Below are 25,871 nucleotides of genomic sequence, written 5' to 3' on the forward strand. Positions count from 1 at the left end.
ATGTTTTGTGGCTGGAAATTAAGTGGATTAATAGCCACATTTGTTGTCACTTTATCAGCCTATAAATAGAGGCTTGAACTTGTGTTGTAATGAAAAAAAATGAGAAGAAAAAAGAAATAAGAGAAGCAACGTGAGTGAGAGTGAGAAGGTTAGCAAACCTTGAGTGAGTTAAAATCTAGCAGCAGCTAGACTATCTAGTCATTAAGAAAATATTTGTAATCTTCGTATTGTAATATATTGAGTGTGTAATAAAAAGTAAATTTTCGGCCCATCACGTTTCCAACAGAAAACAGGATTACCATAAGATGTATAGAACCTTACATTATTTGTCTCGTAACGGATGTTTGGCCATGAACTTTCTCCTCGATGAATGATTTTACGTCACTTATTGTTGGAGAATCATCTAGAATACCGGAAACCATGCAATTGGTGAAGTGGGTGGAGTGGAAAAGCACATTCTGCCATACTTTTCTAAGGTGTGACGCTGTATTAATCTTGGTAAGTCAATCCTTTGATTGGTGAATGGATGGAAGAAAAAGAGTTGAGTATCTTGACACATGAGCAACCAGCCGTAGTTGGAGAAGAAAATTCTTGCATCAATCAATTCATCAGGAATCTGAGCAACATATGTGCCATTGTAAAAAGGGTCATAGAATTTGCACATGGAATTGTTACCGGAGAAGTGGAAAAGAGACGGATACGGACTTGCAGAAGGATTGGGGACGGATCTCAGTGGAGGTGGAGCTGACCTCCATGAACGACAAGCTGACCTCCATGAACGACAAACAGCTAGCAAATTGGCATAATCTTTACCAAAAAGATGAGTAAGGACGATAGTTAAAACATCACCAGGGAGGTTACACCATTGTACCACCTGTTCAGCTGTTGAGAATCTACACTTGGCCATGGAACCCCTAATTCTTTCTTCTTTCTAAACACACAAAAAAATTCTTAGGGTTCCTTTGATGCAACTGGGTTCCAGTACGTTGGCTTTTTTAGGCTAAAAAAATTGCAACTGAAATGTTAGCAAACGCAAGGCTGTTTGGAAAGTATTCTTCAGTACGTATTCTTCAGTACGTTGGAAAGTATTCTTCAGTACGTTGAAAATGTTAGCAAACGCAAGGCTTAATTCCTTCTCCTTCTTCCGTTCTTCATTCCTTTTTCTGATCGTTGAAATCAAGGAGAAATCCGAAGACCTACATGCTCTAATCAAGTATTCCATTAAAAACTAATAACTTTTATTTATCGATTTTTAAATGTGCATGCATATAATTATTTGAAGAAAAAAATGGTTCGTTGTGGAAATTCTTATATGAGATTTTTTTTTCTTCTACTGAATTTCTAGGTTTTGTTGGAATCCTTGAAAAATATATATTTCCTTGTCAGATCGTGATGACATTGACTAGATTGGTTGTCTTTGGATTACATTAATGACCTTTCGATTGGAAAAAGAAGTGTTGGGTCGATCTTGCTTTTGACCAATGATGAGGGTTTAGTGAAAATCAAAATTATGGAATCAATTTATGTTTTTTTTTTCTGATAATTTTAATTGTTTGCAATGATAATTGTTCAAGTGGAAAATAGTATTTATTTTCAGCTTTGTGGTGGGTGGTTGTACCATTAAGATTGAGAATGAAATTATCGAATTATAGTCAATTGAAATCCGCTATGCCTTTTTTTAATATCATGGTATGGAATTTGGCTTGTTAATTTTTACTTAAGGTGTTAATTTTGTGTTTCTATTAGTTTGAAGGGATTTTGTGAAAGCTGAGAAAAAGGGGAGTAAAGATGGTGAAACTGACAATGATTGCTCGTGTTACTAATGGTCTTCCTCTGGCGGAGGGACTAGATGATGGTCGGGATCTGACAGATGCCGAAATGTACAAACAACAAGTTAAGGCTTTGTTTAAGAATCTCTCTAAAGGCCATAATGAAGCTTCAAGGATGTCTGTCGAGACTGGTCCTTATGTATTCTAGTATCCTTGTCCTGGTGTCTATTTTTTGGATGCCATATTTTTTGAATTATGAAATAGGTTTATACTTTATGGTCTATTGAGGGAAAGAAATAAGTTCTGTTGTATGTTTTTCTCAGTACGATTTGCAGGTGCATCTAAATTATACCATTATGGTGTTACCTTGACCTAAGTTCATAGCTATATCATTTGAAGGTCGTGTTTGTTACTTGACAATGTGTGACCGTTCTTATCATTGCAGTGGGAATTTTTGTTGTTAGACTCCTGTGACTTCTTTTATGACTCTTCAATAGTCTGATCAATAAGTCTTTGTTTTGAATGATTTTCTTTTGTTGCAAAGGATGGTGCACAGGATGAATTCAGTTTTATGCTGTATTTTAAAATGCTATGCTGTATGTATGCTGATCTGCATTTTATTCTCTTGTGTTCTTTGTGTGATGTTCAAATTGTTAAGGAGCTTGTTACAAATACTTTTTAAAATGTCAACAACATTCTATTTCAGCCCATATCCCTTTTTTTTATTCTTGCTATGTCTGGTGTTTTGTATTGCAGGCAGAGCTCGAGTCTTTTAAAATGGAATATGCAAATGCACAACTGGAATGTAATGAAGTTGATGAACGTGCTAATATATTGGCTTCTGAAGTCATTGGTTTGGAAGAGAAGGTAACAAAGTTTTAATGGGTAAAGGTTTTCTTCATTCTCCAATTTCATTCTATTCATTACAGAACATATATCACTCTTGATAATAATGCTAAAAGATCAGTAAGCTGCCATGTTCGTATATGCATGGTTGTAATATATACCACGTGAAGGGTGTTTCTTGGATGTATAGTAGAGCTGCAACGTTTTTAAGTGCTAGTTTAACTTAAGTGGCTTTCTAGTCCTTTTTTATATTTGATTTGATCTTGTTATTTGCTTGTTTTATATGATATTATTAGCATTTGGAGTTTCTTACTTTATTCCATTGAATATATTTCTGTATAAAGCTGTTGACACTGGAGTGAAATTACTTTTGTCTTCTGCTAGATTAAAATGTTTTTAATATCTTTTCTGTAGGCATGTCAATTAAGGTCAAATGAGCTAAAATTGGAGAGGCAATTGGAGAACTCACAAGCTGAAATTTCTTCTTTCAAGTATGCTTTTTTTAAGTCTAATTATGAAATTTGTCCCTTTATTTTACAGCATCTGAGAAGTTAGTCCCTTTGATTTGTCAGAATGGTCCTCATATTTTATGAACACTAAGAAATTAGTCCAATTGAGTAACACCGTTAAACCTTCTTGAAAACTAAGCTGTTCAATAACTTATGTGCTAGGAATTAGTAAAAAACGGCAGTAGCATATTTATGTTACAAAAAAATTGACCTATATTCAACTTAGGTTACTATTTAAGTTTTGAGTATAGTTTTGGCACAACATGCAACATGTTAATTTTGCACCATGCATCTGGTGTAATTATATGTTATTTTCAGTCTTACTAACCTGGATTATTTTAACAGTTTGTATAATTGGTGCATCCATCAGTTAGTGTTGATTGTTCGATACTACATGATTGCTATGAACCATTTGCAATGTATTGCTTTGGAAGATACCTTGTTGCTTGCTTGGGTATGTTCATTTCAAAGACCTTGAACTTCAAATAAAGATTTTATTTCTTATCTCTGGATCAGCCTTGCACGATATTTCATTTAGTTTACAGTTTCTGTGGTGGCATTGTCTTTGTTATTTGCTTTGCTTATGCCCTTGAATCTGAATTTTGGACACCCATATATTATTTTCAATGTCATTGAATAGTCATTTCAACACTTTACTTTTTTATATCTTTACTTTTTAAGAATATATAGGTTTTTCTGATGTCTAACATACCATAATCATAATTCCCCTTAATGCACTAAAAGGAATACGCACTACTTTGTTAGTAAGCAAAGTACAGGATGTTGTTGAACTTTGGCCTGCAATGCAACAAGAAACCAGCAGCAAACCAGCATGCAGACCAGCATCCAAGCTGAACCAGATAAGCAGCAGCATTTTGTTTATTTTGTTCATTTGTCACTTGATTTAGTTGCAATGTAATTTATACTTAAAGTTAGTAAGAGTAGTTGTTGATTTATGTTTGATGTTATAGCTGGTATGTCAGCTACATTTTGTTTGTAATTCTATCTAGGCTTTGGGAGCAGTTATACATTAGTTAACTGCCATATTTCATTGTAACATAAATGCTTCTCAAGTCAATGAAAAAGATCTGATTTTTGGAAATCAAATTCAGTTTTCTTCTTGTTCAAACTTCTTTGCATTCGTTTTTCTTTTTCTCCTTAGTTTTCTGCTAAAAAAACCAACACATGTAATCCGGACTACATGTAATTCGTTTTTCTCCTATAATTAAATATATGATTAATTTTGAAATATTAAATAAAATAAATTTTTGAATTTTTCTCTAGTTTTAATACATTTTTAATTATTTATTATTGAAAATAAATATAATTGTAATAATTTTTAACCATTTATTAATTTTTTAATTGTTAAATAATTTTAAAAACTTCTATTATATATCATTTTTAATCTAATATCCTTAAAAGTCATTTTCTATTTTTACCTTACCGTTATAGCTGCGTTTGAATCCAAACACACACTTCACCGCTGTTTCTAATCTCACTGCTACAGTACCCAATCTCACCGCTACAGTAACTAATCTTACCGCCACCGCTGTTTTTAACCTCACCGGAGCTAAACACACCGCCCATCCAAACTAAACCTTAGTTAATAGACTCGGAGGGAAAGATGAGAGAAAAAAAAGGACTCAAGAGTTGTAGTGAATAGGGCGGCAAGAGTCCAGTTTTATAGGTACTCCAGCTGTTAAGAATCAAGTTTTAACCCTAATACCTACTCAGACCCTAACAGGGAAATTTTTTTTTTTCAAAAATAAATCTGGGACTTTATACAAATCCTAGAGTAATAAACTATTCTAAAAGGAAAAACCAACCTAAAAGCAACCCTGATGGCCCTTGTCTAATCGGCCCAAAACCAAAATACTAAAAAACCCTAAAAAGCACCATCAGTTTAGACTTTTCCAAACTCAATCCATTCTTCCCTCTTCCCTGTTTCTGTTTCTGGGTTTCTTTTTCTCTTATTCAATGGAAAACATCAATAGACCACCATCAGCATCTTTGAATTTGAAATAACCTTCTTTACTATTTAACAAACTTTAACATAAACAGGAAATATATACTGAAGGGAATATATATCTGCGCATGCTTCATGTCAAAAGGTAGCCATGGTTTGAATTAGAAAAAAATATGGAACAACAATGTTTTTCAAAAGTTGGGTTTAACTGAATATTTATAAGCAACTAAATAGCTCCCTCCATATTCTTTAGTGGCACAAAACTGATCTTCATTTATTACAGGCTCTTCAATGAAGTTGAGATCAGCAAAAGAGAAACACAAATCCATTGCAGACCTTGTCAGCACCTAAGAATTAGTTGCTCAGAAGCAATTGAAGAAGTGACAGATTTATGCTAGATGAGATGTCATATTTTAGTATAGGAACTTTTTGCTAAATGCACATTGGTTGCAATATGTTTATGGTATAATCACTTTTGACACTTTTTGTTATTACCACATTGGTTGACAAATATCATTTTGTATATGCACATTGATTTTAAATGTCACCAATCTTCTAAATTCAATCCAAAGCCGAATGTACCCAAGCCCCTTCTCAATTCAGCACACTCCTTATGGCTCCCCTTTTGCAACGCTAACCTCCTGTTCTTCAACCCCGATCACCAGAAGCCTCTGAAAGGCACCTTCCTCCTAAGGAGGAATCCGACTGGAGATTCGAAAAAACCATGCGCAGCTGAATTTGTGAGGGTGTGATCATATATACGGAAATGCTCATGAGAGAGATTGAAACCGAAGATTCATGACCCTGAGTGAGATAAGTTCTATGAATTGCAAAAAGAAAAAGTTTCCTAGTTTCAATGGTTGCTGACAGGGTGAAGAGGATCCTGTTTAGCTATTTTAACTTCAAATCGTGCTAGTCAAGGGAAAAAAAAGGATTATGCTTAAATCGAATTGTCAAGTTTTTTAGTGCTCCATTTTGGGTGGCATTTTCATCTCCATATAGCCAGTTTTATGGATTAATAAAGTGCAGTTGACCCGCAAGGCCGCAACCATCAGAGCAAGCTATTTAGAACAACAAAATAGGTGGCTCGGAGAAGGAACTTATTTCGAGATAGCCAATGACAATGAATTAAGCAAACATACCAATGTCAAATGAAAATAACTTCACAAATTTATGTCAACTTGAAGCTGCATTTCGAGCTTGGAGAGGGATGCTCGCTGCTGACTTCTTTTCCTGCAGAAGATGTTACTGTGAACAGGTGAAATAGATTAATAATAAAATTAAAGTGTCAACAAAATAACAGGTACGCGGAATATGAAGTACAGCCTTAATCAGCAGCTAAATAGAGTATGCAGAGTCTAACAACAGCTCTTTATTTGTTCGTATGTCTCTGACCCTGTATAGAAGGATATCAACTGAATCAAAGCTATTGCTTTCTAGATAACGATACGAAGGCCAGACCTTGTGTCTATTAATACTAAGAGATGACTTAAGCATACCTCTCTGCAAATTCGATTGGTGTTTCGCTAGGTCTCCAGGTACCACACATCACAAACGGCTACCCATGATGCCATAAGCTGCAACAAATGCCATTGACTTGCCTACCTAGTAAAGATTTTCATGTTGGTCCCAGAAATACTACTTTACCTTCAAAAGTTCTGGGAGTATCTGTATGTTGTATGAGAGGTATTTTAATTTGATTTGTTTTGTTGCAAATTGTTGTGATAATTATTAACTCTTTGTGTGGCGCTCTTATGCTTTTTGAACATCTTCATTATTTCAACTTTTGATCTTCATAACAATTGGAACTCAAGTGCAACAATGGCTAATATGGACTACTTTTCATTGGTAGAAGCTTGCCACACCCCCAAAATCAATATAAAAAAAATAGTATTAAATAGAATGATGTATAATTGATTTTTCTGGTAAAGTGAGAAAATGATATAAAGATGATAAAAGAAAGGTTGAGTGATGCCAAGAAAAAATTGAATTAAGAAGTATGGTGTGATACATTAATTTCAAATAAGGACTAAATTGTAAAATTATAAAATATTTATGGTTTCAGTGTAATATTCAAAATTTGAGGGGTCAAAATATAAAAAATGAGTAAGTTAAAGGATCAAGAATGAAAATAAACGAATTTGTTATGACATGGAATTATCATGGAAGAACTAAATTGAATAAGTATAAAAATAAAAGGGACTAAAATTGAAATTTAATCAAAATTGAGTTGCGACTCAAAGATGAGATTTTGAAGAAACATGATGGGTAAAATAACCAATACCCAAATTAGATAATTATATGGTATAATAATCAAGGATGAAAAGTGTTGAAATTTGGTTAATTAAATGTTTTATTATTTTATAAGATATACATAAGATATTTTTAAAGAAGAATGTAGAAATATCTCTCTAAGTAGGTGAAGAAAAGTTTTCAATTTTTTAACAATTTAGTACTTATCATGAAACCTTTATAATTTAACTTCAACTTTTTTACTAGATGCATAGACAGGTTTGTAAATACAGGAAAACCATTTCCATGTTAATTTACTTTTCATTTTTCCATCAATCCATCATTAATTACCATACATATTTATATTTCAAGAGCTGAACCCAATAGGTTAATGAGTTTTTTTTGGAGAATGAATTACTTATTTTTAAATAAATAACAATATTTAGAATAAAAAAAAAGTGTTACTTTCTTACTCAACCATACACATGTTTCGTTGGATGTATCAATTAAAATATTTTATAATTTTATATAAATTTAAGTTTGTGATTTATATAATTTAAATCATTTTTAATTCAATATTTTCTCAGATTTTTTTTAAAAATAAAATAATAAATTTTTTAAAAGATATATTAGTCATGAATATATTAATATATTTGAAATTTTTTAACACTTTAAAAAAACCAATTAAAAGGTATTTTTGTCATTTAAATTTTTGTAAGCTATTACTTTATCTACTCCACTAAACCAAACACTAATACCATTATCATATTCATTCTAATTTGACATTCGCAATTCAATTATAGCATAATGGTAAATACATTTCAACATGGTGAAGTCAGAAAATTTGTTTAGAAGAACGAATTTTTTTTGAGAATTTTATATTTTTATGGTAATAAAAATAAAATTTTATCATTTTAGTAACTTATATTTTTATAACTTTAAAAGGTTAAATCAATTTTTTTTAACATTTTGAGGAGGCTAAAGTGTAATTTTACCTTTATTAATTTAAAATTTTATCAATTTTAAAAAAGTTTAGATAGAAAATTCTCATTTTAGAGGGAGTCTGGCCCTTGCATCTCAACTTGGTGTGCATCATATTCCACCGATGCAGAAAAAAAATCTTCAAGACGGTTAATAGTTTCTCTCACCAAAATTAATTTATTTCCCTAAATTTGAAAAAAAAAATGATCTAAATTCTTAACTTTTTTTAAACGGCATATTTATCTAATTAATCTAATAAATAATTTGCAATTATATAATTAATTAAAGACAATATGAATAAAAAATTAAAAAGAAAATAACATTCCTTTGAATAAGACATAACAAGAGCTCTCAAACTTGATAAAAAAATTGATTTAATAAACTAAATAATATAATTATTAATTAAAAATAAAAATAAAAACAAAAAATTACTTTTGAGAGGACCAAGTCAGTGGCATGTAATGTTAAAAAGTAAAATTAGTTTTTTTAACCCAAAAGTAAAAAATAAATAATTAGCTGATTTGTGCAGATTGTTTAGATAAACCCTAACAAAATCCATTCCCAACCATTATTCTAAAGAATCGGTCAACTTTTCTACACCTTCACCAAAAATTAAAATTATAGTACTAGTAGTGAAAACAGTGAAATATCAAACTAAACCTTCCGCCCCCCAAACAAAAAGTCCACCAAAGGCAGCAAAAAGCCAAAAGCAGGAAAGGACAATTAAGTAATTAGATGCTACAGACCCAGTCTAATCTTTCGAACAAATAGTTGTGAGGCTTACCATTTACATCTGCTCTTTGCTTTCCAGCTCATATATTCTCTCCTTCCCCATTTCTGGCTGCTAAAAAACCCTCAAGAAAAGTTTAGATATGGGAGGAAATGGAAAGCACAGATGGATATTTTCATTTTACCAACGTTCTAATTCATCATCTTCTCCAAAGCAATCCAAAAACCTACCTCCACATGAATTCCTTTGTCCAATTTCTGGGTCTTTGATGTTCGACCCTGTTGTAATCCCTTCAGGTCAATCCTTCGATCGAATCTCCATCCAAGTCTGCCGTGACCTTGGCTTTACCCCTACTCTTCAGGACGGCTCTACCCCTGACTTTTCCACCATCATCCCTAACCTCGCCATCAAAACCACCATCCTCGCTTGGTGTCGTGACCACCATGCTCAGGACCCTGCCCCACCTGATTATTCCTCCGTTGAAAAAATCGTCCTTTCCAAGATTCCAGAACAGACTTCTTCGAGATTGACTTCGGGTCCTGACATTCGGGTCTCCGAACGGGAACTTTTGAAAGCCGTGGCTGAAAATCCGCCTGTTCTATTCTCCCACGCCGTCACGGAAATAGGTCCGTCCGTTAACAGTAGGTTATTGTGCTCCACCTCCACCTCCTCTTCGTCCGATGAATCTGTTATCGTAACTGCCAGTAGTCCCTACACGCCGTTGCCACTCTCTACCCGCCCCGCGTGTTTCTCAGCTTCCGGTTCTTCATCTTCTTCTACTGAAATTACCTTGTCTGAAACTCCAAATCTCAAGTCCCAATCTTCTTCTTCGTTGGAAGAACAAGAGCTCGTTTTAAAGCTCAAAAGCTCCGATATTTTCGAGCAAGAAACGGGTCTGGTTTTGTTAAGGAAAATTACGAGGACTAAAGAAGAGGCTAGGGTTTCTCTTTGTTCCACTCGGCTACTTTCAGCTCTCCGATCTTTAATCACTTCCAGATACAGCGTTGTTCAAACCAACGCCATTGCTTCACTCGTTAATCTTTCATTGGAGAAATCGAACAAGGTCGTGATCGTACGGTCAGGGTTTGTTCCTCTTTTAATAGATGCGTTAAAGGCGGGATCCAGTGAGGCACAAGAACATGCTGCCGGCGCGCTCTTCAGTTTAGCTTTAGAAGATGACAATAAGATGGCGATTGGAGTATTAGGCGCGTTGCAACCATTGCTTCATGCTCTGAGATCGGAGTCCGAGCGCACTCAGCACGATTCAGCGCTCGCTCTTTACCATCTCTCCTTGATTCAGTCAAATAGAGTTAAATTGGTGAAACTCGGCGCCGTTTTGACTCTGTTATCGATGGTGAAATCGGGGGATTCAGCTAGTCGAGTGTTACTGGTACTATGTAATTTAGCTGCCTGCCCGGAGGGGAAATCGGCGATGCTGGACGCCAATGCGGTAGCGATATTAGTGGGAATGTTGAGAGAAAGCGAGTTGGTTTGCAAGGCAACTCGGGAGAACTGTGTTGCCGCGTTGTTTGCTCTGAGTCACGGTAGCATGAGGTTCAAGGGATTGGCGAAAGAAGCTAGAGCGGTGGAGGTTTTAAGGGAGGTGGAAGAGAGAGGGAGCGAAAGGGCCAAAGACAAAGCCAAAAGGATTTTGCAGATAATGAAAGATAGAAAGGAAGATGAAGATGATGAGATTGATTGGGAAGCAGCATTAGAGTCGGGTGGACTCAGTCGGACTCGCTACCGAGTTGGTAAAGATGATTTTGCTGCAAATTCTTCTGATTTCTAGCACCTTTTTCCTTCCCTTCTTTTTTTCTTTTTTGTTGGTGGGTAATTGGGCATGTAAATGTAATAAGAGGGAGGATAATTTAGTTTTATGAGAAGAAATTTTGTGAACTTCTAGGGTCTTTTTTCCAGAAACTTGTTGATAATTTGGGATTTTAGTGTGTATAGGTCAATTTCCTGTTGGGTTTTTAGGTTTTTAGACTTTGATTGGATTTTTGTATTTAAAAGAATATGATTTATGTTATAAATTAATGAAATTGGAAACTTCTACGTTTTTTCAACTCTTCCAAAATTGATGCAAACAATTTTTATTTTCTTTTTTAAAATAAAATAAGCTGCAAGAAATTGAAATTAAGAAAAAAAAGTAAGTTAAAATCAAATGTTACATTACTTCTACATTTAATTTTTGAAAAATTGTTTTATCAAAATAATTTTTTTGAAAAATTGTAAAATATTCACATTCAGTATCATGTTTAAGATTCACCAATAAACCCAAGATACAAATCAAGTTACAGTAAACAATCTTATGCTAGAACGATCATAAGACTTCATGTACGGAAGCAAATCAAAGGGCCTCAGTGTAGATGTTAGGTCTTTAATTCTAAGATCAGCCTGATCTGCTAATGCAAGAAATCGATCGAAAGTATCGGCATTCCGAATAACAGAAGCAATATAAGCAACAGGGTCTGCCCTTGATACGAGATCAACAGCATTGTTGACTTCACTCGTATTGATTCGTTGAGCATGAAAACTAGATGCATCTAAATCATGGGCATCATTTACCTTACCATCACCGGGAAAAGAGTTTGGAATACTTCCTTCCCGATTCTCGATATATGACTTCTTTTTGTTCGAAAGAATGGCTAGTACTTTAACAAGATGTGGAAGACAAGATGGATCATAAATAACATCTGCACCTAAACTGAATCATGAACAAAGATTGCATCAGTTTTAACTAACAATAAACCAAAATTATATTAGAAAAGTGCGGATTTGTTCATCAACGTATTCGTGTTAGAGAACAGGCAAAAGTTCTCTTATTCCCGATCAATGAAAACGAGCAAATTAGATAATAAACTGTATACTCACATAATTTCTGGCATGAAGTTTTGCAGTTCCTTTTCTGATGCTGATTCCCAAGGCAAATGAATGCATTTAACCTACGAATAACAATTTATTTCAGCTTTGACGGTGACGTGATAATTTGTTTTTTTTTTTCAATTTGGTTAAAATAGATTCAAGCTACAATGATAAGACGAATGATTCATCGGGTTAGTTATACATCGGAATGATTTTTCAACGATGCCAGATCTTTGAAGACTAAATCACTTCATTTATTTCCATTATTGTTGTCACCAATGATAAACTCAATAGAATAGAACTTCTTTCTTTTCATGGTTAAGGTCCATCATCATCATCTCAGCTTACAGGTCTATATCGGGGAATGTCGTAATAAAACCAATATCAAGATACCTGATGGCAAGGAATGATATGTCCGTGACTAGAACTCACCACATTTTGATTTTCAATACTTGGTTCAGGTAAATTGGTTTCTGTATTCAACCGGTTCTTCTCCAGATTAAGCTTCATGTTAGCTAAAGTCGACAAGTCGCCATCACTTAATATCACCTGCACCAGATAAAATTACCACGGTGTTGACTGCTGATTATCATTTATCATCAAACGACTATGAACTCTATGATGGTAAAGATTCACGAAAAAGTTTAGGAGACATTTGATCCAGGAAACACGAAACATGCTCTTTCAATCTCATTATCAGTTATAACAGAAGATGTGCTTTGAGCAGCCTTTGCCAAAGAATAATAGAAAAGGAAATGAAAGATTAACTAACATGAACAACTATTAAACTGCTTTTAGATTTGAAGATGCACATACTTTTGACGGTTGTATGACTCATAAAGAGTGACTACTTAAACATGTCCTAGCTCATGTGGCGGAAGATTTCCAGTTCAACTATATAATTCACCAAAGCAGACAACCAAACAATAAATATTAAGAAAATAAGTGATTCATTCAACATAAGCTACATCGATGCTTTAATAATGGAGATAATTTTTTAATTATACTACTCAGTTAAATAACAAACCTTGGAGGCTTTTACATGAGCTAGACAAATTCCAACCAAACCAACACCGGATCCGACCTGTTTTTTTATAATAAAAACCTGAAGTAAATAGAAAGGTCGAATTCGAGATGATATAGTATACAATCAACCAGAACTTGAACGAGTAATTAACCTCAAAACATGATTTCCCCGAGAAAATATGTGGATAAGAAAGTATCAACTCAGAGAGGAAAAGACTGGAGGGCCAAACTGAACACCTGTATAAACCAAAGCCATTATAAACAAATTCATCTTTACTTACATGCTAAATAAAGGAAAATGCAAAAAGAATAGTAACCATTACATGCATAATTGAAAACCATTTTATGCATAATTGTGAAGTTTTAGACACAATGACTTTTGAAAGCTTACGAAAAAACCTTTGATATTCCTCGTATGATTACATGTAAAAGGATGTGTTTTTCTTGTTTGTGATTATGAAAAAATGAGGCGGTTCAGAAAATACAACATGCAAGATAGAAATTATAGGACAAATATGAACAAACTAAACATACCCTGTATCTCCCTCAAGCATGTTGAGTGAACACTGTAGCGGGACAACCAGTTTCCGTGATTTTGGACAAATAGATAGTTTAAAACAATCTATGTGATCCAGTAAACAGTTAAATGTGAGCTGATGCAAATAAACTGTAAAAGCTCTCAAAACCAGCAAGAGATAAGTAGTATCTGTTACTACCAGGGAAAAGAAAAGAAATGCATTTGCAGACTCTCTCATTTTCTTTGACTGGATTATCGTCCTAGAAAAGATTTCATCAAAAACAATAGAAGTTGCATAAAGATTAATGTTTGAAGATCAAAACAAAACCGAATTGCACCAAAATCATTACCTTGAAAGAAATCATGTAGGAAGCATATTGTTCATACAATTCATCCAACACATTACCATGGTTTGATTCAATCTCTGTAATAAGCTTCTTTACAAACTTCTTCGAATAAGATTCATAGCCTTTCCCTACCTGTTATAATTCATAAAACTGAACCATGCTTTAATGGTCACTAATAAAAAGAAGGAAATAAACAAAACAAAAGATTGGTTTATTCAGAAAACTAAAATTCCCTTATCATCCAAAATAAAAGTTAAAATATGAAAATTTGAAATTAAAAGTAGAACTCACAGCTTTGGTTAAGCAATGATCCCAAATAAAGCTTTGAACTTTCGCAGTTAACTTTCCTCCACCACATTCCCTGGCAAAATATCTCAAAATGAAACAAGCAAAAATAAATATGATTGTTCACGTGCGCAGGGTTTATGAAAGCAAACCTGGCTACACAGAGCAGAGAATCGGTGGTTTCCATGGCGAGAAAAGCGGAGAGCAGGCGGAGCTCCGAAAGAGACATCGAATCCAGCTCCTTTTCGGCCATCGTTGCCCGTTGGCGTTTCTTTGGGATATGCCAGGGTTTTTGGAGGTTTTAGGTTTTATTATCCAGGTAGAAGCTGACTCGGTCCATGTTGACCCAATTCTCCGAGTCGAGCTCAGAAGCCCTATCTCGAGCTCAATCCGATCTTGTTTAACATTGTTTTCAAATGGCCAACACGATTTTATCAAGTCAAATAGATTTTCATTTTTTAATATATATTTTAAATAATTTATATTATTAAATTACATTATTACATCTAATATATATTTTTAACTCTAAGTTTAATTATTGAGATAATAATTAATCTTGAATCTGAGCTTGGATATGAAAATTTGATGAATAAGTTACTCGATTTTATATCAGGTGTTTAGTTAATTTCAAACTGTGTATCGACCATCAAATTTATTATTTTTAATATTTGAACCTGTTTCAACTTAATCACACTCTTAATTGCTAATTATTATACTTTGACAAAGTTTAAGATTTAACTTATGTACTAAAAGTATAAAAATATATATTAATATAATTATTAAAATCATTAATAGTAAATTTTTTATAAAAAAATATTAATAATATTAATGATTAGACTGTAATTTTCAAATTAAAAGAATAAAAAAATTAAATCACAAATTTATTAAATATAAAAACTTCAAATATATTTTGAGCTAAAAACTTAACTCAGCAACTTAGAAGGTACAATTTAATGTACTAATTAAAATTATAAAAAAAAATTCTGGTTAAGTTTATTACTTAAATCACACCCTTAGCGTCGGGTTAATTATTTATGCTTTTACTAAATCATATAATAAAAATTTAAAGGTTATCATATCTACTTTTCATATATTTAAAATTTAATTTTTATATTTTTATTTTCAGGATTTTAATCTCTTTTCATTTGTTAATACCGCTATTTATTTTTTTGTTAAATTTACAGGTGTAATATTTTAAAATTTTCAAGTGTAGCAAAAAGAATAATATTATAATAGATCTAAATTTAATAAAGAATTTTAACAGCAGTAATAATTCTTAAATATTCACATAAGCATTTTAATTTGAATAGAATACTTAAATTAACTAATGATGTTTAACCATTATTATTTCGAGAAAAGGAAATATACTAGACAAATGTCATGTAAAGGAAGGCCCTTCCTTCCTTTTTATCTATAATAGTATAGGTGAAATTAAAATATTCCACTTTTAAACTTTAATTCAATGCAATTAAAAAAAGTTATAATAATTTTATATTTTTAATAAAAGAATATAGATTTATTTCATTCCTAATTTGTATACAAATAATATATATTCACATATTTATTTTAAAGGGGTAATGCATTATTTGGGATTTAAATTTGGCAAATGTTTTCGTATTAGGATTTAAAGTTTTTTCTAAATTAGTCTTTAAATTCAGCAATTGTTCTCATATTGGGGTTTGAAGTTTTTTTTATCTAAATTAGTCCTAAACTTGATAATTGCTCTCACATTAGGACTTGAACTTTTTTTTATCTAAGTTGGTCTAATCTTGACAATTGTTCTCATATTTAGACTTAAATTTTTTTTTGTTTAACTTAGTTCTTGATATTTTCTTTAAAAAATTAGACAAATAAATTTTAGACTCAATATGATAACAATTGGTAAATTCAAGGACTAACTTGAAAAAAAATAGATGTGGAAGTTTAAAAAAAAAAGTATTAACCCTTTTCTAGAACTTAGCAACATATGTCCAATATAAGGCCTATTAAGCCCAAAATTTATGCTGCATAGATCTTCTATGTAGTGTAGTTTTTTCTTCCTTAAACCCTTGAAGAATCGTGAACCAAAACCCCTCTGCCCTCTCTATAATTATCAAAATCAAATCAAAATCACTCAAAGAAATAAAAGTTTCGAAGTTTGATTTACAACCCAAAAGGAGATGGCTCTTTTAAGAAGATTCAATACTATTCGTTCTCTTTATCAAACCCTTGAGATGCATCAATCTTCTTCATTCCTGTAAGTTCTCATTTACTTCTTTGAATTTTCTACTTTGGGTCCTTCAAAAAGAAGGAAAAAAAAAACCTTCAAATGTTAACAAATGTTTTAATTTATGGGTTTGTCTTACATATTTGAGAAATTATAAAATGCAATGTTTGGTTACTGAGAAATGGAGGGAAATTGGATAGAAAATAGAAGAATATCCATTTTTTTATATATTGAAGCTTTGATTTTTTTTTTCCTACCAGAAGCTCAAGAAGCTATTCCAGTGGGTTTTCAAATGGTAAGTAAATTTCACTTTGTAAATTTCTACGGAATCTGATATGTTTAGTTTATAACATGAGTTAATTTTCATATGCCACCAAAAAATAGATAAATAAATAGAAAGTATTTCTTTTGATCATAAATTTATATGCTTTTCATTGTTCTCAGTATCTCAATTCTACGGCCAAGGTGTAACTTCTTGCTTATATAAGACACAAACTAATGCTCTTCCTTGGACATGTAGAAACACACCGACACTTCGTTCAACCACGGTAACATTCTGAAGTATGAAATGCATAAATTAATTTATTTTTTATTTTTATTAGACCTCTTGATGCTAGATGCTGAGGCAGTTAATGTGGCATCTTTTTCTTCTTTTGATTTTAGGCTGCTGAATTGTTGATCTTTTTGAATGACAAAAAGTCCTTATCCACACAAGCGCCTACACAAACACGGAAAGTGGTTTGTAACACCTGAACTGCCCATATTCTATTTTTATTCATTTCTATTCAGGTTCAGAATGATTGTTATTTCCTTCATGGTGCCTATTATGATGCAATTTTTATGCATATATGTTTTTCTGATTTGTTCTTAGTTGGACCGTAGATGGAGGGAATTTATAATGGTGTTCTATTATTCTATAATCAGGTTTACAAATTAATTTAAGCCTATGCTCACATCGTTTTTAATTTCAGGGAGCTCAAATTTCTATGACTAGCCCTGGATTTGTGTATGAACCTTATGCACTTCGTGAACCGATCCCGTTTTGGAAGAGGTTAGTCTGACTTTCGTGAAGTTGTTATCAGACCATGCTTAAAAAGAATTCTCCTAAAAGCGCCTGTAGCACTATATTGAAAGTCAACTGTCTATTTTATTCAACCCAATATTTAAGCTTTTTTTGTTGGACGGGATCGATATTGTGAAGAAGCAGATAAAAAATGCTTGAAACTAAATTGGGTGGTTGTCTTTTCTGGACATACCTATTTGAGGACAAGGTTAATAAATTTCAAGATTTAGGGCAAACTAGAATTTTAAAAATGGCTTGGTTGCCATGTTAGAACCGGTCCAACTTCATATTGTGTTGAAATTTAGAAAATCGCTCGGTTCATTCTCATTAGACTTACGTCTTAGTATGCATCCTTTTCAACTTATTTTCACATACAAATCATCAATATGCATTTTTCCTCAAATGTCTTCTAATCTGTGGTGTATCAGGTATTTTACAAGAACCGGTTGGAGACAAACAAAAGAAGATATCAAGTCTGAGGTACTTTATACTGTTTATTCTAACTCAACTTTATAATGTTAAAAAATCTTGCTTTATGATGCCATGACCATCCTTTTGCAACACCATCTGGACATGATATATTATTTTTCTGAACGATCTCTCTTCTCCTTTCCTTTATAATACAGTGAATACAAGATAATAATAATGTGAATCATATTCAAAATGCATTGTAGAAATGAAGATATAGACTAGAAGAGATCCACTGCATCATTGTTTAGCGAACTTACATTCTAGTTTCTTGTTTGCAGCTCAAGAGTGCCTATGCAATTGCTAAGTTAAGGAAAACGGGGTACTCAAAACAGAAGTTCTATAAGGAAGCCGTAGAATTATACAAAGAGGTATGCGGATCCAGTAACCTGAATTTGCTATTACAATTATATTGTTCACTCTCTTAAATTTATTCCATTGATTTTCTTTCTCTCCATTGCTGAAACTACTTCTCATTTCTCACAGATAAGTACTCTAGTAGCAAATGGTGACAAAACATCATTACGGAAAGCAGTTACGGAAAATATGTTCTCTGTATGTCTCTGCTCCTTCTACATGTGGTCATTCTGTTGGTTTTCTAAACTTCTCGTGTTTCCTCTTTTTATGGGTTGGTTAGGCTACTAACAGCTTATTGCTTTCTAATTTATACCTAATTCCACGTGATTCATTGTTTGATATCTGATAGGCACTCAAGAATGAAATTAAGCAAAGGGAATCTATATGGAGTAAGGTTTACTGGGAGTTGGTCGAACCTATTGTTAAAATACGAACTTTGCGAGCCCGATTGGTTAGTACCCAATTCATTATTTCTTTGAAGGTGTCATTGACCCAATACAATTTCAGGTCTTGCATCTTGGCATGGTAACTAAAATATTTCAATCAGCATAATGAATGCTGTCTGTATGCTTGCAATATTCAAATCAGACCCTTTATATAAGATTGTCATATAGTTTTAAATCATAAAGAATATTTTATAAAAATGGAGGAAAAATAGAGATTAAACTCCTAATCTTAATTAATTACCGGTGTCACCTTTTCTTTATTCTAACTAGTGGCTTGTCTTTTGGTGTTTCTACATTACAGATTGGTGTTGATAAGAATGACCTTAATAAAGCTTTCATCCAACTTACTCTCGAGTTCCTGACTAAGGAGGTAAACTGATCCTACTTCAATTTCCTACACATCTTCATATGGTTACATGCTTGTTAATTAGATATCGATTAACCTATTTAAATCAGAACATGGTCGATCCATACTTTGAAGATATCCATCCTTGATATGCTGCTTATATGACATTGCAGTCATATCCTTTGTCATTTATCGGATGAACTTTATAATGTGTTATTGATGGTTCCGCGACAATTGTAGAAGACCACTTGTTAATATCATTGATCATGGATTGACCTTGATATTGTCTCTGTTGTTTTGGCAGAAATTCGAAGCATATGATTCTAAAGGCGCTGTTGTTGCTGGGGATAAAATGAAGGAGGTATTGTTCATTATTCTTTTATATGATGTGGACCCTCGATTGTTTCCTCCCTTTTAAGTTCTCCTCTGTTTGCTCGGTTTAATTTTTTGCGACATTCTGACTTCACTCTAGAAGACTTAAAATTCGAATTGCTTACGAATCTATTTTAAGTTGGTCAGTTAGATACTTGGAGATTCTGGAATTAACCTATTTGAAAAGATATAGTGTCAAAAAAAAGGACTGTGGAATGAAAAGGCATTCACGAAAAGTCGGGCGCACTTGGATGGTATACCATTACCACTCCATATTCACATGCATTATTGTCTATGTATCCTGTATCACAGCTGATACCATGACTATGTCTGACTTCCTCTGCTTCGAACTATGCATGTAAAAATCTTGTCTCTGTGATCTGCAGGTTCTTGTCCGTTCCATCTGGGTATTCGAGAAGTCTCTCTTTCATTCTGGGGCTCACTGGCGTCTCTGCGGACGAATTAAAGTATGAGCCAACTATTATTTACTGCAAAGTTCAAACTGATAGTTCTGATGGCAATAACGAATAATTTACGCTTACCCGATTTTGTTTGCCGAGCTTCTTGTACATTAACTCTATGCATATTGATAGATTCAATCCATGGAGTGATTTCTTAAAGAGACTAAAATTGATTAGCAGTTCACAGTTTTCAGAATGACATATATTTCAGGATCTGTAACTTGCCTCAATCAAAATATTGAGAAGTTTTAACTACTTGAACCAATGTCTATTGGATAGAGTAATAAGGACTTTTGTTTAAGGTTTCAGTTTGAAGTTTTTTGATATTTTTCATGTCTGGGTTCAGGTTTTAGTTATTCCTCCTAACAATGTTGTGTTGTTTCCAAATTTATAAATATTAGATTATGGTACACTCATTATGTGGGTGAAAATAGAATTATATAAGAAGTATGTTTATAGAAAAATTGATATGATTAATAAATAAGGCTCTGGTTGAATGATAAAATACAATTATTAAAAATTATAGACATTTTAGTTTAAATCCTATTATTATTCTGTATAAAATATATGAAATCACAAAAAAGTAAAAAAAAATAAATTTGAAAGAATATAATTTATTACTCGAAAGAATTTAGTATTAATGGAGATGAATAAGTTTAATATCTATAATTATTTTAAATGTTTTATTTATAAAATTATACCAGTTAAGTTATATTTTTATGAAGTTTTTTATTTTTTTAGATAATAACTGGATAAAATTTGAATCGAGAACATCATGTATGATAAATGTTTCACCCACTCCGAAAGTGTGCCACAAATCTAATAACTATATACATCATTAACTTGTGAAGAAAATTGAGGGAATATTCTCAAACTATTTCAATATTTTCAAACAATCTCTTATACTTAGCTTGTAATAGAAAGAGGTCATAATCATTAAATCCATTAATTTTAATTAAATTAATATTTTTTATATTTTTATTTTTAAACATGTCATAATTTTATTAACTACAAATATTTCATCTAAATAATCTCCTAAGCTTGATATATCAAAATTAAAAAATAAAAAATAAAAAAATAGCAACGACTAGAAAATTGTGTAACATGTATAATGATCTTGGAGTTCGTGGGTGTCAATAATATTAATCCTAATACTTACAAATTATTCAGAGTTGATGCTATTTTTTAAAGAGTTTTTAATCTTTGTAACTAATAAAATTATGACATATATAAAAATAAAATAAAAAGATAAAAGAATACTTTAATTAAAATTATTTATTTATTTAACTCCAAAATATGTACAAGGGCTTGTTTAAATTGAGGGGCTTTTATTATTTTTACCCAAAACTTGATCATTTTCCTTTGGTTAAAACATGAGGTTAGTCCTTGCACTTTGACAAATTTTGATATTTAGCTCATGTAGTTAAAATTTTAAAAATTAAGTCTTACTTTTTTAATTTAAAAATCTTAGGTTCAATTGTTAAAATTTTAAATATTTTTAGTCAAAATTTATCAAATTGACAAGTTGATTAGGCTGTCCCCATGTGATGTGGCATATGATTGGAAAAAATAAACATGTTAAGTTGACAAATTTTAATGAAACCTACTAACCGAGATAATGGCTAAACTAAGATTTTTAAATCAAAAAAGTAGGAGGATTGAATTTTAAACTTTTAAGATATAGAGACTAAATCTCAATTTTTTTCAAAGTACAGGGATTAACTGCATATTTTAAACTTTTCCTTTTTACCAGGAAATAATGCGCGGGAAAAAGCTTAAAATAACTTGAGGAAAATACAAAATCAATATTTGAATTCTTACTGGCAAGCTATCAGACTCGCGTTGCCAGTGGTCTTCTGCTCGATTCTCTCGTTCATTATTTGTTTGGTTCCTGAGAAAATATTGGATTTTGCCGGTGGAATCAAGAACAAACTGAGAGCTTTATCGGTTGCTTCAAATTTCGTAACTATTACTGCTTTGGTACATTATATTTTCTCTCTCATCAACGATCTCAGTTTTTTATTTTATTTTTCATCGATTTCTATTGATATACAACATCAATCTGATCTGTAACTTTATTGAATTTCATTCTATTTGAGCAACAATTCTTTTGAATTTCAATTATTTTATTTTGCTCTTCTTTTCTTCACTGTATATTATCTCAAAGTTTTATGTTGAAAAGATGTTTGATGTTTTGCCTAAATGAAGTGCTATTTCTAGCTAATGAAATTAACTCAGGAGCAAAGTAGTCTTCCTGGTTTTTAACTTGGGATGATAACATGACATAGGCAACACTTTTGCTTGGCATGCCTTGCATATATCCATCAATAAATACACAAATATTCTGAATTGACTTCATTGTTTTACTTTGGATGATAACAAATACTTTTGGGGTGGCAAATCAATTCTAATGGCGGCATTTTTAGTAAACCCAAACTTTAGTGTTTACTGTGTTCTTAGATTGCAAGAAATATAATAGTCAAATTTTATTTTATTTATCAGGAGAAAGAATTGGAATGGGGCAAAAGCTTTAGAGCTTGGGAAAAATAAACCATTTTGCCCGAACCAGGTATGTATGATAAAAACCTGTAAAAGTACCATGGAAGCTCTTGCACTAATAATTAGATTGTATTTTGTTCATCTACTTAAAAAAATGGACAAATTAGTCCCTATACATTAGATCAAAGAGCAAATTGATCATTTTGTTAATAATTCTATCCATTTTTACTGTTAAATATTGGTTATTGTATATCAGTATGAGGTACACGTGGCACGTCACTTGTCATTGTTTAATTATTTCGTTAGCTACATTAGTTTTAACAGTTAAAATGTATGAAATTTTTAATAGAAATTATTGATTTGCTATTTGATTTAAGGCACTCATTTTTTAATAGAAATAATAAAATACAATTTGACTTCTAGTACAAGGGCCTCATGATACACTTTTACCGATAAAAACCATGTTTTGAGTTCTAATTGTTTAGCTTGTATTGTGTGTTATGTTAGGTAATCAGTGGTAGAATAGTGCATTGCATGTTTCTCCATTTCACCTTCTAAATGGTTATAATTTGCTATTTTTATATCTCTTACGCTTGAGGGTAAATGAATCATACATTAAGTCAGACATATGTTGCATTTGACACTTACCTATATTTGCATAAAATGTATCCAATATTTATCTGAATTCGAAGATATATGAAAGGGAATTTTTGATACACATGTAAGTAAACACATCTGACTGCAGTTTTTCATTCTCAAACTTTGAACAATTCAGTAACAAACTGGCTTGTATTAATATATATCATCTATATATATGCATGAAATATTATCATCATCTATATATGTATATGAATGATCCACATGTATGTAAGTACGCACATTTTTATTAAAAGAAATTAAAGGTAAAGTTCCATAAGTGATTTTTAAAGAAAATAAAAAGTCAAATAGTTTAGTAACTGAAATTGGCAAAATAGTCTTCAAATCATTTTCTCCTTTTTTTTAAAAGAAAAAATTATTTATACTAACAAGTGGAGATTAACCATATTTCACCTGCAATTTTCCTTCTACCTTGATCATCCTATAAAACATGTAACTTCATTTTTTTTTTTGTTTTTCAAATTAAACTTTTGGTTATATAATAATCCTCCATGTCTTTGATTATTCATCTTGTTGTCACACATGGCTGCCTCCATCCATGATTATGATGATGATCTTGATGATGGTTCATAACCTGCTCTTGACATCTCTTCAAACCATCTTCAGTCACTCTATGTTTCCATGATTCTTCAACTTTCTCTTGTTTTTCTTCATTGATTTTAGAGGAAATATCTTGATCATTATGACTTCTAAACAGATGCAATCTCAACCGACCATTTTCCCTGACAGCATGTAAAATATCAGGTCTCTGTATTTTAACCTCAGTTAACTCCAGTCTCCCATCTTTTCTCACCGGTTTTAGGTAAAAACATGGCTGCCCATTTTCATTCAATGAAGAAAGTGGTGGTGGAAACAACTTACTATAATTCCTTTCTATTCTCATTTTTCCATTACTTCTTTTCTTTCTCCATCTATCCCTTTCTCTTTCACAAAACTCCACCATCTGTTGATGATAATGATGATCATTATCATCATCATCGTCATCATCAACAAGAATCCTTCTCTCTTCACAACTCTCCAACCCTATACTCTCTGTACATGACATAAGCCCGTCCACCCGACCACCTATATCATCTATAAATCCTATCCCACCAGGGTCTTTCATTTTCAATGGCGGAGGTGGCAACGGTGGCGGCAGCGGAGGCTGCGATATAAGTTTAATATCATTGACAAGTACTAATGAAGAGGACACAATAACATTTGGATTAACAACCCTAGGTGTTTCATCATTGAAAATCAACCCTAATCCACATTTAGAAAAACGAAGATAATTACGAGAATTCATACTAATGTTTAATAAACCAAAAATAGTACTTCAACATGAATTGTGAGTAGTAAAAGCATTGATACAAGTAAGTTTTAGTGCAAAATAGTTGAAAAAAAGAGATAAGAAGAAGATGAAAATGGAAATGGAAAGAAAAGGATCATATTCATATGAAAAATAAAAATAAAAACAAATTTTTTTTAATTTTTTAAAAAAGGATTTGAAGAAGAAGAGAAGGAGATGGGGTTATTAATAACATCCTCAAGCCAAAGATAGGGAAAGAAAAAAAAATTAAAAGAAAAAACAAAAATTAAAGAGAAAATATGGTGAAGAGTGTGCCAACGTGAATGATAGAGTAAACGGTGCCGCGTCCCATGAACTATTGCCTTAACCTTCGTATCATCTTAATAAATTATTTAGTTTCTTTGATTTCTTCTTATAATTCTATAGTCAAATTAATGGGATGAGCCATTTGGCAATGGCTGCTAAAGATACTTTGGACTTGAAGATGAGTTTCAGATATATGTATGTATTTGAAATTAATAATATAATTTTTTGAGAATTTTAAAATTAGTTATATTATATATTACATTATGCGTATGTGTTTAATATGTATTTAACATTTATATTATTATATCATATTTAAATGTGGAATGTGGATATTTTTAAGAAAGAATTTGTACAACATAAAACCCCATAATGGATTGCCTTGTAATTCATAAATTTATAAGTAAGATGGAATCTTTGTAGTTTAATATAATGTTCAAAGAAATGTAATTTACATTGACATTCACTCGGATTTAATTAAAAGTGACTCAATTTTTAACTCAATTATTAAATTTTAGAAAAATAACAAATCAGTTATCAGTAACCACATGTCATGTTAACTGGTCACGTTGGCATCAAATTAGAAGAAGAAGAAACTGGTGTTTTCTCCGGTGCAAAAACCCTAAAACCTTTGATCTTCAGTGACTCATTTCATATCTCAACCTGACCCAATCTGGGTCTAATTCCTTTTCTCCTTCTTCAAATGAAAAAAACCCCAGATAAAGTGTTCAAACAAAAATTAGGAAAAAAAAAAGTGAAGTGATTGTTGCGGAGCGTAAGCACTTGGAGTTAGCTTAACCCGTTTAAGGTAGGTACAGGACCTGAAATGTTATTTCATTGTACCTCTAAACGCTCAAGTTCAACAAGGTTCTGAAGATCTGAAGGAAGTGTACCTTGTAGGTTCTGATGACCAATTTGGATCCGAGTGACGTGCTTGTCCTCTGAGCAGAAAACGTGTTTCCTGTTGCATGGATCAGGGTCGGTTCACCCGAGAGATTCGAGGGGGGCCGAGGGTCTTCTTAAGGGCTAACATGGCAGCAACATCGTGGCTTGCAGTTATCTGGGATTTAATAGAGATGAAAGTTGATGGTTTTATTTTATTGTCTTAATTTGATTTGAAACTTTTTTAAATCGAATCGAATTAAGTGAAATTTAAGTCAAGTTAATAAACTTTTTAAAGTTAAATTAAAAAAACAGCCACATTAAAGTATTCTTGGCAATATGACTAAATTTCAAATTAAAGAATATAAATAATTAATATGAGCTCTGGTTTAAAACCCAATATTTACACATACTCTATATTGATTAATAGATTTTCTAGAGAGGGATTTT

General features: G+C 32.1%; 5 protein-coding genes and 1 long non-coding RNA gene across 10 annotated transcripts; 3 read left to right on the top strand and 3 right to left on the bottom strand.

Moving 5' to 3' along the window:
• Positions 1 to 403: 403 nt before the first annotated feature.
• On the bottom strand, positions 404 to 907 carry LOC107898137 (F-box protein At3g56470). Its single transcript, XM_016823676.1, has one exon. It carries the CDS (start codon positions 905 to 907, stop codon positions 404 to 406), a length of 504 nt encoding a protein of 167 aa, XP_016679165.1.
• A 257-nt stretch (positions 908 to 1,164) lies between these two features.
• Positions 1,165 to 2,207, top strand: LOC121219967 (uncharacterized). The gene is made up of 3 exons (XR_005917037.1): positions 1,165 to 1,213; positions 1,747 to 1,976; positions 2,154 to 2,207. It is a non-coding gene; the product is annotated as an uncharacterized lncRNA (long non-coding RNA).
• A 6,637-nt stretch (positions 2,208 to 8,844) lies between these two features.
• Positions 8,845 to 11,092, top strand: LOC107899126 (U-box domain-containing protein 38). Its single transcript, XM_041098854.1, has one exon. The coding sequence runs from the start codon at positions 9,176 to 9,178 to the stop codon at positions 10,820 to 10,822; it is 1,647 nt and encodes a 548-aa protein (XP_040954788.1). The 5' UTR covers positions 8,845 to 9,175; the 3' UTR covers positions 10,823 to 11,092.
• Positions 11,093 to 11,285: 193 nt separating this feature from the next.
• On the bottom strand, positions 11,286 to 14,509 carry LOC107899127 (putative uncharacterized protein DDB_G0277003). 4 transcript variants are annotated; one of them, XM_041098856.1, is made up of 10 exons: positions 14,226 to 14,509; positions 14,080 to 14,149; positions 13,792 to 13,920; positions 13,641 to 13,701; positions 13,459 to 13,546; positions 13,077 to 13,161; positions 12,926 to 12,982; positions 12,331 to 12,447; positions 11,908 to 11,978; positions 11,286 to 11,740 (listed from the first exon to the last, which is right to left on the bottom strand). In XM_041098856.1, the coding sequence occupies exons 1-10, from the start codon at positions 14,324 to 14,326 to the stop codon at positions 11,323 to 11,325; spliced, it is 1,197 nt and encodes a 398-aa protein (XP_040954790.1). In that variant the 5' UTR covers positions 14,327 to 14,509; the 3' UTR covers positions 11,286 to 11,322. The 4 variants fall into 4 exon arrangements, with proteins under 4 accessions (XP_040954790.1, XP_040954789.1, XP_040954791.1 ...); XM_041098855.1 differs by having other exon boundaries at positions 13,459 to 13,688; positions 14,226 to 14,489; XM_041098857.1 differs by lacking the exon at positions 14,226 to 14,509 and having other exon boundaries at positions 13,459 to 13,688; positions 13,792 to 13,938; positions 14,080 to 14,154.
• Positions 14,510 to 16,073: 1,564 nt separating this feature from the next.
• On the top strand, positions 16,074 to 20,100 carry LOC107899128 (39S ribosomal protein L45, mitochondrial). 2 transcript variants are annotated; one of them, XM_016824749.2, is made up of 12 exons: positions 16,074 to 16,309; positions 16,540 to 16,574; positions 16,724 to 16,827; positions 16,943 to 17,017; positions 17,251 to 17,330; positions 17,771 to 17,822; positions 18,092 to 18,181; positions 18,297 to 18,365; positions 18,517 to 18,618; positions 18,915 to 18,983; positions 19,264 to 19,320; positions 19,718 to 20,100. In XM_016824749.2, the coding sequence occupies exons 1-12, from the start codon at positions 16,233 to 16,235 to the stop codon at positions 19,802 to 19,804; spliced, it is 897 nt and encodes a 298-aa protein (XP_016680238.1). In that variant the 5' UTR covers positions 16,074 to 16,232; the 3' UTR covers positions 19,805 to 20,100. The 2 variants fall into 2 exon arrangements, with proteins under 2 accessions (XP_016680238.1, XP_016680239.1); XM_016824750.2 differs by having other exon boundaries at positions 16,079 to 16,309; positions 16,543 to 16,574.
• A 3,162-nt stretch (positions 20,101 to 23,262) lies between these two features.
• Positions 23,263 to 25,597, bottom strand: LOC107899129 (protein FANTASTIC FOUR 3). The gene has a single exon (XM_016824751.2). The coding sequence runs from the start codon at positions 24,231 to 24,233 to the stop codon at positions 23,454 to 23,456; it is 780 nt and encodes a 259-aa protein (XP_016680240.1). The 5' UTR covers positions 24,234 to 25,597; the 3' UTR covers positions 23,263 to 23,453.
• Positions 25,598 to 25,871: the final 274 nt, after the last annotated feature.

The sequence above is a fragment of the Gossypium hirsutum genome, chromosome D08, assembly GCF_007990345.1.
Source record: "Gossypium hirsutum isolate 1008001.06 chromosome D08, Gossypium_hirsutum_v2.1, whole genome shotgun sequence".
NCBI classification, from domain to species: domain Eukaryota; kingdom Viridiplantae; phylum Streptophyta; class Magnoliopsida; order Malvales; family Malvaceae; genus Gossypium; species Gossypium hirsutum.

What these genes read in the sequence shown, in the direction of transcription:
- LOC107899127 (XM_041098855.1), bottom strand. Translation starts at nt 14,326, where the DNA reads ATGGCCGAAAAGGAGCTGGATTCGATGTCTCTTTCGGAGCTCCGCCTG. An exon ending in TCTCTGCTCTGTGTAGCCAG is followed by an intron (nt 14,150 to 14,225) that starts GTTTGCTTTCAT and finishes ATATTTTGCCAG; the next exon opens with GGAATGTGGTGGAGGAAAGT. An exon ending in AACTTCATGCCAGAAATTAT is followed by an intron (nt 11,741 to 11,907) that starts GTGAGTATACAG and finishes TTCATGATTCAG; the next exon opens with TTTAGGTGCAGATGTTATTT.
- LOC107898137 (XM_016823676.1), bottom strand. Translation starts at nt 907, where the DNA reads ATGGCCAAGTGTAGATTCTCAACAGCTGAACAGGTGGTACAATGGTGT.
- LOC107899129 (XM_016824751.2), bottom strand. Translation starts at nt 24,233, where the DNA reads ATGAATTCTCGTAATTATCTTCGTTTTTCTAAATGTGGATTAGGGTTG.
- LOC107899128 (XM_016824749.2), top strand. Translation starts at nt 16,233, where the DNA reads ATGGCTCTTTTAAGAAGATTCAATACTATTCGTTCTCTTTATCAAACC. An exon ending in AAGAAGATATCAAGTCTGAG is followed by an intron (nt 17,823 to 18,091) that starts GTACTTTATACT and finishes TCTTGTTTGCAG; the next exon opens with CTCAAGAGTGCCTATGCAAT. An exon ending in CCGTAGAATTATACAAAGAG is followed by an intron (nt 18,182 to 18,296) that starts GTATGCGGATCC and finishes CATTTCTCACAG; the next exon opens with ATAAGTACTCTAGTAGCAAA.
- LOC107899126 (XM_041098854.1), top strand. Translation starts at nt 9,176, where the DNA reads ATGGGAGGAAATGGAAAGCACAGATGGATATTTTCATTTTACCAACGT.